The 10,139-nt window shown below is 58.4% G+C and overlaps 1 protein-coding gene across 1 annotated transcript in view; it reads right to left on the bottom strand.

Moving 5' to 3' along the window:
- Nucleotides 1-1,340: 1,340 nt before the first annotated feature.
- SALL3 (spalt like transcription factor 3) overlaps nt 1,341-10,139 on the bottom strand; it is a 33,733-nt gene continuing 24,934 nt past the window's right edge. Inside the window, exons 3-5 of the mRNA XM_023521124.1 lie at nt 4,269-7,166; nt 3,712-4,052; nt 1,341-1,772 (exon numbers count right to left, since the gene is read on the bottom strand). Coding sequence (XP_023376892.1) covers nt 1,341-1,772; nt 3,712-4,052; nt 4,269-7,166 — 3,671 coding nt within the window. The remainder of the gene's footprint in view (nt 1,773-3,711; nt 4,053-4,268; nt 7,167-10,139) is intronic.

Raw genomic sequence — 10,139 nt, 5'->3', positions numbered from 1 at the left:
CTCCGGGTGACACTGCAGGCGCCGGGCTCCTCCCCAGCCTGCCGTGCGGGGCGGACGGTGCGCACATGCGCCCAGCTCTCCCGTGGCCGTGAGGATAGCGAGGAGACCGCGGCGAAGTTACACCCGCACCACGTCCACGCGGCTCCCGGCCCGCACCGGCGTCGCCCGTCCCAACATCAAGTCATCAACGTTTCGTCAGGTTTTTAAATGGGCTTCGTAGAAGAGTTAAATAAGTCGTTTTAATTTAAGAGATGGCAGGCCCTAGTCTACTGAGGGGGAACGGACCAGTCTCCTTGGCTTTTCTGTTTGAGTCGCCAAGGCTTCTCATACCGTCCGCCCTTCAGACAAAACAAGAAACCGTAAGTTCATTTCATTTTCCTTAAGTCAAAGTCCTATCTATAAAATACTTTACATATTTTTAAGTTTTCAGATTATAGACAAACCTCCCTAACACAAAATACTGAAAGTGCAAGAGTGTGAATTAGGAGCGTGCAACCGCGTTATACAAACATTACCTCTTTATTGTACAGCTTTGATACGTGAAATGCTTCCTCGCAACTGTTTATAATGTTGCGAGTAATTTACAGTGACGTCTGCCTGTAACTTCTCCCCAGTCGCTGTGTTACAGACCACACTAGAGGACAACTGTGCACATAGCAGCTACAAACATTTAAATTAAAAAAAAAAGGGCTTGTTACTGACAGGTGCTTGCACACAAAAAGCATGCTATCTTTCCCAATAGAACTTCACAATTTCGCCTGCATTGAAATAACCCACTTATTTATAGTGAAACAAATCTTGTTTTCAAAAAAAGAAACAAAAAAAAACCACAAAAAAAACAAAACCACACAGCCAGATGTATCCTGCAGTACAAAAGCCACCTTTACAGTCGGGGCTGTGGTGTGTGCTACCCGCATAATCGTCACGACATAAATACTACAGACGGAGCGGTGCCGGGAGACACGGCCCTCACGACCGAGGGCTACGCCACGTCTTCAGGTGAGAGGTCTAAAATCAGAGTTCGAGATGCTAACTACTTTGAACAAAACCGTCACACGAGTGTCACCGGAACACTGGGGACCCCTGCCCTCGCGCGTCTGCCCTGAGCCCTCCTGTCCCGCAGGCGGACTCCGCAGCCTCTGACGTGGCCTCGCACGATTGGGAGGCTGCGGAATCCTGCAGAACTGCCGAGCTCCCCGTGGCACGGAGAGCCACAGTGCGTGCGGGGTGGCCCCAGCGGCCACACGGCGAACGGGGGCGGGTCTCAGGAGGGCCTGGCTCGGCGGCACGCGGCCTGGCGGTCACACGCGTGGTGTGCTGGGGACAGAGCGCACACGTGGCTAGTTAATGCCGATCTCCTTGTTGTCCTCGATGAACCTTGTGAACGGCCGGCTGGCCCCCGTGTCGGGGCCGGCTTTGTCCAGGCCCAGCATGGGCGGGCTGCTGCCCGTGCGTGCCTTGTCCATGCCGGCGGTCAGGGAGCCCAGCGGGGGCAGGGCGCCGCCCCCGAGACTCACGGGGAGCTGGGGGACGCCCCCGTTCTGGATGACAGAGATCTCGTTGTTTTTCATGGCCAGCCCGTTGGTGAGCGCTGCCGCGTACTGGTTCCAGAAGCTGGGGTCGGCGTTCATCGCCCGGGCTGCCAGGTCCTTCTGGAACATCTCCGAGAACTTAAGGGCGTCGCCGCCCAGCAGGGCCATGGGGTTCTCCACTGACAGGCGGCGGCCGCGCCTCGCGGGGGCGTTGTTCCACATGTGTGTGCCCATGTGCACCTGCATGAGACACGAGAGACAGCCCACGGGTGAGCGAGCCAGCAGTGCAGGCGCCGCGCCCCTCTGCACCTGCCAGGTGTTGTCCAGAAGGTGTGTCTTTTCCCCATCATGAGCAAGTCCTTACTTTGGGGACAGCAAAACGTCGTCGGGTGAACTTTTCTGAGCATCTTACACATAAGTATGCGTTTCTTTCCATCAAATTCAAAAAGAAAACACAGCCACTGCATTTTTTCTGGTTTACAAACTTGGTAGGATGATTTTCCCCCTAAGGTGTGAGACCTACAAGGCCCCCCAGAGGGCGTCCTGAAGCTCAGGACACAGGCCCCTGCTCCCCGAGCCCTGGCGTCCTTCATGCCCCCGGCCCCCGGAGCCGGCTTACGCTGGGCCCCAGGCCTCCCCGATCTCTCTGCCGCTTCCCCCGAACACGGAGGCAGCAGCCGGGGGCGTCTGTGGTCGGCAGAGACCTCAGACGACGGCTCCCGTCCTCCTAGCAAGTAGAGGCCACAGGTACTGACTTTGTCACCGTCTCTGAAGAGGTCAGAGTCCCAAGCGAGCACCTGACGCAGATGGAACAGCACACTCAGCTGAGAGTGCAGCGCTGGCCTGCCCGGGTCACCCGTCCGAGCACACGCCCCGCCGTCCGCGGGACGTGTCACCTGCCCTCCGAGCACACGCTCCACAGTCCACGGGACGTGTCACCTGCCCTCCGAGCACACGCTCCACAGTCCATGGGACGTGCCACCTGCCCTCCGAGCACATGCTCCGCCTTCTGCGTCTCGTGTCACCTGCCCTCCGAGCACACGCTCCACAGTCCATGGGACGTGTCACCTGCCCTCCGAGCACACGCTCCACCGTCCGCGGGACGTGTCACCTGCCCTCCGAGCACACGCTCCGCCGTCCGCGGGACGTGTCACCTGCCCTCCGAGCACACGCTCTGCCTTCTGCATCTCGTGTCACCTGCCCTCCGAGCACACGCTCCACCGTCCGTGGGACATGTCACCTGCCCTCCGAGCACACGCTCCACCGTCCGTGGGACATGTCACCTGTCCTCCGAGCACACGCTCCACCGTCTGCGGACGTGTCACATGCTCCGCCGTCCGCGGGACGTGTACGGGGGCTGTGTCTTACTATGAACGCACTGCCACACTGTGAGCTCGGGCCCTCCGACTGGGTGGCTCCTCACCAGATGCCCACCACCCCTCTCAGCGGCCACACGGATGAAACAGAACCAGCCTTCTGGACCGCGTCTGCGCCCTTTTTACCGTGTGCAAGCGTTTAAAGACCCAGCATATCTCGTCAGCAGTCTTCCCACAAGATTTAAAACAGCCTGGGCCCGGGGCCGGCCCGCCAGGAGCAGCGTGTGTGTTGCCCCCACTGCAGAGGCTCCTCGTGGGGAGGCTGGGCGTGTGCGGGAAGGCGAGACCCTCAGTGCAGCTGAACAGCAAGCACACCTCCGTAAGTGTGAGTGTGTGCACACAAGTGAGCACATGTGCATACACACACGCAGACATCACACTACACGCACATAGTACCCGAGTGCAGTCGCTCACACTGCTTGTGCATAACTCATGCTCACTCACCCAGACACAACACCATGCACACTACACATGTACGCATGTACGCGTGTATGCATCCTATACACACACTATGCACATGCACTCACCCAAGCACAGTGAACACACACTGTGCACATACTACAGAACATACACACACATACACACCACACAATGCACACACTACACACGTGCACACTCACCCACCCGATGCATGCACTACTACCTGCATACGTATACTCACTGACACCCACACACTACACACGCACAATGCACACGCTACAGGGCGCACACGCGCCCCATGATGCGCACACCGCACGTGTGCGCGCACGCTCCCCAGGCGCCCCGGCAGAGTCCCAGGTGGGGGGCGGCACCTGCGCGCTCACCTTGAGGTTGCCCTTGGTGGTGAAGGCTCTGCCGCAGATGGTGCAGCCGAAGGGCTTCTCGCCGGTGTGGGTGCGCTCGTGGATCTGCAGGGCGCTGGCCGAGGAGAAGGTCTTCCCGCACGACTGGCAGTTGTGCTGCTTGGGCGTCCGGCGTGGTGGGGGGGCCAGCAAGGGCGCGAGGCCCGGGCTCATCACGGTCTGGGGCCCGGCGGGCACCTGGAGGGCGGCGGGCAGCGGCGGGCCCTCGCCCAGCGTGACGGCCTTGCTGTGCCCATTCACCTCCACTTTGATCAGGGCGGGCGTGGAGCCGGTGACCAGGCTAGGAGCGCTTTGGCTGGGACCTAGAGCAAAGTCGGGGTCAAACACCTGAGAAGGCAGCTCTCTCAATCTGTGCGTCAGCAAGTGCTGCTTTAAGTTGCCCAGCGTGGAGCAGCCGCGCCAGCAGGCCGTGCACACGAACGGCCGCTCCTTCGTGTGGCTGCGCAGGTGGACGCGCAGGGCGCTCCTGCACGCGAAGGGCTTGCCACAGACATGACACACGGCGCTCGCACACTTACCGCGTTCCCTGCCCAGGAAGTGCAGGCTGAAGGGGGCCTCCTCCTTGGCGATCGGCCGGCCGGGGTGCACGGCCGTCAGGTCCAGCGCCCCGCCGTTCTCAGGCGCGGGAGGGGGACTGTCCGGCCTCTCGGTCTTCAGCGGCAGGTCCTGGGGCCCCTCCTGGTGGCCGAGGCCCGGGGACTTGGGGGGCGGGCTGTCGCTGCTGCTGTTGGCAGGGGACAGCGCCTGCATGGAGGACGAGGACTCGGACAGGGCGGGGCTGCCCGCGCTGCGGCTCTCCAGGTCGCCCACGGCGGACGAGGAGTCATTGCTCAGGCGGTCGCTGTCCCCGGAGCCGTTCTCCACGGCCTTCAGGGCGGTCAGCTGCGGGCAGCCCATGACCGAGTCGATCATCTTCATCTGGTTCTCCAGGGCGGCGATGCTGGAGATGACGGACGGCGGCGAGGGCGGGCCGGAGCCCGAGAAGGGCGGCAGCGGCTTGGACGGGTCGCCGGCCGTGTCCCTCGGCTCCGCGTCCTCCTCCATGGAGTTCTCGTCCAGGTCGTCCTCGAAGCTGCTCAGGGCCTCGGCGGCCTTGTCGTCGTAGGGGAGCTCGGCGGCGCCGGCGTCCGGGGCGCCGTCGGGCAGCGGCGTGTTGGGGATCTGGCCCCCCATGTGCATGCGGATGTGCTGCTGCAGCACCACGGCGTTGGTGAACTTCTTCTGGCAGATGGGGCAGGAGTGCTGCACGCGCAGGGGCGGCTTGGCGCGGTGCACGCCGAAGTGCGTCTTCAGGTTGCCCTTGGTGGTGAAGGCACGCCCGCAGATCTTGCACTTGAACGGCCTCTCGCCGGTGTGCGTGCGGTAGTGCATCTTGAGCGCGCTCTGGCAGCTCAGCACCCGGTGGCAGATGACGCACTGGTTGGGGTCCGTCATCTTCTTGTCGATGTTCTCCACCAGCTGCTGCAGCTTGGATGTCTCTGACGTCTGCATGGAGTCGAGCAGCCCCCCGAAGGGGAACTTGGCCTTGAACTGGTCAGAGCCGGCCGCGAGGACCGGGCTGCAGAGGCCTGTGGCCACGCTGCTGTCCGTGAGGGCGGTGGCGGCCACTGTGCACGTGGTGGAGACCTGCCCGCTGCCAGGGACGTCCCCGGCCCTGTCATTTGTGCAAAGCAGGCCCACGGGCTCGGGTTTGGGCAGAGGAGGCCCACCGAGCACGGGCTGCGGGGACTCGGCGGTCACTGGGGCGGCCGCCTCGGAGCTGGTGAGGCCGGGGGACAGGGAGGGGCACTCGCTGGACGCGGGCGAGGGCCGCTGCGGGGAGCGGCCGGCGGGGGTGAGGCTGGGGGAGTCGGCGTAGCCGCCGACGCCGGGGATGGTGGGCGGCAGCTGCAGCCCCACCGAGGTGGGCACCGTGGGCAACACGGGCTTGCTGTCCAGCCAGGTGGTCACCGGCTTCTCCGGGGGCAGCGACATCCCGTACGGAATCCCGGAGCAGGTGGGCACGTTGTCCAGGTACTCGGGCACGGGGTAGGGGTTCATCTGGATGTGGGGGTACTTCTCCCGGTGCCGCTGGAAGTGCACCTTCAGGTTGCCCTTGGTGGAGAAGCGGTTGCCACACACGTTGCACTTGAAGGGCCTCTCGCCCGTGTGCGAGCGCAGGTGGATCTGCAGGGCGCTGTCGCTGCCGAACACCTTGGCGCAGAACCTGCACTTGTGCTTGAAGAAGGGGTCCTCGGCGCTGGCCTTGGGCTCGAACACCGACACGTTGGGGGGCTTGCCCTTGCGGTGCTTCATGAGGGCCGACAGCGGGTCCAGCGCGTTGGCCGTGGCCGCGATGCTGACCAGCGGGTTGGGGAAGATGACGCTGCTGGCGGAGGTCTGAGGTAGGAGTGGGTTTGGCAGGCTGGGCGCCGGGCTGAGCAGTGGGCCGGGCCCCAGGGCGGGCGGCGTGGGGGCGCCCTGCGGCTGCGAGGGGCCGCTGGCTGCCGGGGCCGCGCTGGAGGACGTGGGCCCGCTGGACTCGGGGACTGGGGGGCCCCCGCCGGGGACGTGCGGGGTGCTGGCTCCGGATGCCGGCCGCGACAGCGGCGGGGGGCCCTCGTAGGCCGCGGGCTGGGAGGCGGGGCCGGGCGCCGTGGGGCCGGGCGGCGCCCCGGCCGGGAGCTGCAGGGCGGCGTGCGTGGCCAGCCCCTGCAGCTGGCTGGTGGCCGGCGCCGGGCCGCCCTGGGTCCCCGCGGCCGCCCCGGGGTTCAGCGGCGGCCGCAGGGGCGGGCGGCTCATCATGGCCACCTGGCTGCGGATCTGCTCGATGAGCTGCAGCTGGTGGATCTGCTGCTGCTGCAAGGCCATCAGCTGCTCCAGGATCATGGGGACCGCCACCGCCGCCACCGCGCCCCCAGGCCCCGCCGCGCCCGCAGCCCTCGCGCCCTGCGAGAACTGTGCCACGGCCACCTTGGTGCTCAGCAGCGTCTCCAGTGTCACGTTCGTGCTCGGCATGCTGTACGCGGCCACGGGGGCCGGCTCGGGGGCCTGAGGTAGAGGCGGCTTCCCCGCGCTCTGGAAGCTTCCGTCTGCGGCCGGCTCCACCTCCATGGGCTCCTCCTCCTTGTCGGGGGCCCTCACCTCGCCGGCCTCCCCGGCGTCCGCGGCCGCCACGTCCTCGGCAGCCTCGCTCTCCGTCCGGCCGCTGGGCGAGCTGGCGGGCGAGGGCTCCGGGAGCTCGTCGGGGGGCGGCGCGGGCTCATCCTCGCTCACGATCAGCACCGGCGGGTTCTTGGGGCAGGTCCTCTTGTGCCGCAGGAAGTCCGTCCACTTGAAGAACTCGGCGCAGCACTGCTCGCACACGCTGGTGTCCTCGCCCCCACTCCTGCTGTCCGGGCCGCTGTCGCCGTCGTCGGCGCCCTCCCCGGGGACGGCTGCAAGAACCGAGAGATCACGTCAGCCGGCGGCCGGCGGCACCACCCGCCCTCCACGTCGACATTTTGCACATACGCAAAATCAGTATTTTTTATTTTGTACAAATTACCCCACTTCAACGTGTCTGCCGTGCCGCGTGTGTGCTCCACGACTCTTTCTAGCTGGCTAATCATTTTCTTAGCACAATCCATCAAATTATGAGGCTCTATCAATTGTGGATACTGCTTCTTAATGAAATTCCATAGAAGCCATTGATTTCCAATATTTTCATACAATCCGCAGCCACCCTGTCTGTTGGGTACAAAGCCAGCTTTCGATGGCCTCATTAGGATTCCCCCTACCATCCGGGTTCCTCATTTCCAGCAAAATTAGAGATGCCTTTGCCAGTTCACTTAACATCGCTAAACTAATCTGTAACCTTTCAAACTCACGTCAGCACCTGCCAGGGGAGCCGGCCGCCGCCTCTCTGGGTGCGGGCCTGCGAGATTTATGGTCTGCACCAGCGCGAGCCCCCAGAGTTAACGCGATCCTACAGAACCTTTCGAATCAAGGGGCGTTTGTTTCACGTAGGGAAGTTCAGCTAAATACTTTCATTTGTAAATGGAACAAAGAAAGTATAAGCACTTTCTCTCATCTCTGCCCAAAAAAGTCTCCCGGCTCGTAGCTGCTTAACAGATCAACGCCATATCTTTTTAGCTCTTTGTACGTTTCTTACAGAGAGGGTACGTGTCTGCATTTTAGGGTTTACCAAACGGACATCATCGATACGGTCTGGGCCTAAAATTAATCATGTTTAATACAATTAATGGGCTCTATCAGATGCAATATTTCTTGGCGAAATGAAGCAAAATTATATGTTATTGTTATCAGCCAATAGAGCTCGGCGGTTTGTTAACAAACCAGAAATTATATATTTAAAGTTCATTTATGTTGACATGTTTAACATGAGAATGTTGTAGTCAGACACACTTTTTGTACCTATTTTCATCTATTCTCATAGAAAGACTTAGCAAATTATATGCTTCTGCCATAGTGGAGAACCCTCTAATTGGTTACACATGTTTAATTACTGTTGTAGGCAGCTACTTCCTGGCTCCCTAACCCTCTTGTGCCGAATAACAACCCTGTTTAATGAACAATTCTAATTCACACCTGATCAAATAAATAGCTGTACAGGAACGAGAAATCAACAGACAATAACATTTCTAGCTCCCCGGTTTTTGGTAGTCGGGGTGAAAGGTAATGCACAGTAATTACGCGGCTGTGCGCTGGCCTGGACACTGCTGACTTGTAACTGCTTTTCGTCAACTTACAGATGGAGTGACAGCAACAAATCAGTTTGCACAGAAATGACAGCTGCAAATCAGCGCTCCGCTAGGGCGAGGTCGAGTGTGAAAACAAAACATCTTAAGTCTGCGTTCCCGGAGAGTCTGCTGTCATACCATCACCAAACGCACTCGCTACGAAGTCTCCGTATTTTTTTTTTCTTTTAGGGTTTTCGGGGACAAAAAAAAAAAAAAAAAAGAATTTGGCGCTGATTTCCGTAGAGAAATCTGATTTTTGAAAAATATCCTGAAGAAACATTTAGTCCCTTTACTGGAAAATAAAAATACTTTTCGAGGCGAGTCTGCTGCCCTCCATGAGGCCATTACTCCCAGGTAATTTATACATGCCTTTAAAAAATTATTAGCAGTGTTCAATTAGCATTTTCTTAACTGGCTAAACCATTTGAAGGGGAAAAGTTAGAGCTTGCAGCCCATAAAGACCCGCTGGACTTTTAAACTAAATTCGGTGCTGCAGATCAGACTGCAAGGAGTCTCATTACTGTATGGAGGAAGGAATGTAATAGGGATTCGTAATGAGGTTGAGTCTGGCTGGAAGCAAAGGCACAGCTGATTTATACTGCAGATAGGCACATTAACAAAATAAATACTCGGAGTACTTAACTTTGCTCAATGCATGCAAAATCTAATTTTAAACTTGCTAAGGTTATGGAACAGGGCAAAAACAAAGCACACGAAAATCTTCAGGTAAATAATTTCTTAAAGATTGTTACAGCGTAAGGGCTGTCTCAAATTCTGGCCACGCATTTAAAAAATCATCACATGATGCCGAGAATCTCTGTTTTAAAACTTCTTTATAACAGTAGAAGGTTCTCTGGCCAACCTCCGCATTTAAAAAAGTTTCAGTGCCGTTAAAAGTCCATCTGTGTTAAGCCACCAAGTTGGCAACAATGTCGCATTACATCCTATTTTGCCTAAATGTAAGCCAGAATATTATTAAAAGTTCTCTTCCAATATTTTAAAGCTATGATATAATGGCCTGCTATAATCTTTGTATTGATTTTTATCTTAATACTCTAAAAATCCCCAAGAAATTAAATATTGCTAAATTTTGAAATATTTTCCTTTAGCTTTTTAGAGGACATAGAATGTTTAGCTTCCGTGTGGCACACAAAAGCCTTCACATGGTCTGTACATTTAAAGTTTACACAATTAAGCAGAGTCTTTATCTTACCAAAGAGTACTCTTTCTTTATACGGAATATGCGTTTGGGACAACTCACTGAGAAACGCCTAAGAATTAGTTCCTGGATCGTTTTCAGCGCGTTGAGAGCTGGAAGAACTCACTGAATTTTAAGGAAATATCTTCGCAGAGCACACGCCGGATTTGCTGCAGGAAACTGGCGTGTGAAAGGAAAGTGGGACTTTGCGACTCTGCTTCCCCCCACGCTCCCCAGAGTTCTTCGGCAACCCCAACTGTCCCTGCGCTTCACAGCCCGGCTTTCCATTTCCGCCGGGGTTTCGTGTGGCCCTGCGGGGCTCACCTCCAAACCCACGCCCTGAGTCCCCTCAGGTGACTGCCTCGTCCTCCCCCAGGCCGGCTCGCTCAGTCACTGCGGTTGTGGCAAACTGCACGGAATATTTCAGTGCTTTCTACAAGAGGACGTCCCTTTGCTTGATGCCGTTCTAG

The sequence above is a fragment of the Pteropus vampyrus genome, unplaced genomic scaffold, assembly GCF_000151845.1.
Source record: "Pteropus vampyrus isolate Shadow unplaced genomic scaffold, Pvam_2.0 Scaffold295, whole genome shotgun sequence".
In the NCBI taxonomy this organism is placed as follows: Eukaryota; Metazoa; Chordata; class Mammalia; order Chiroptera; family Pteropodidae; genus Pteropus; species Pteropus vampyrus.
The sequence above is the reverse complement of the archived record's forward strand: the minus strand, read 5'-3'. Positions and strand labels throughout refer to the sequence as shown.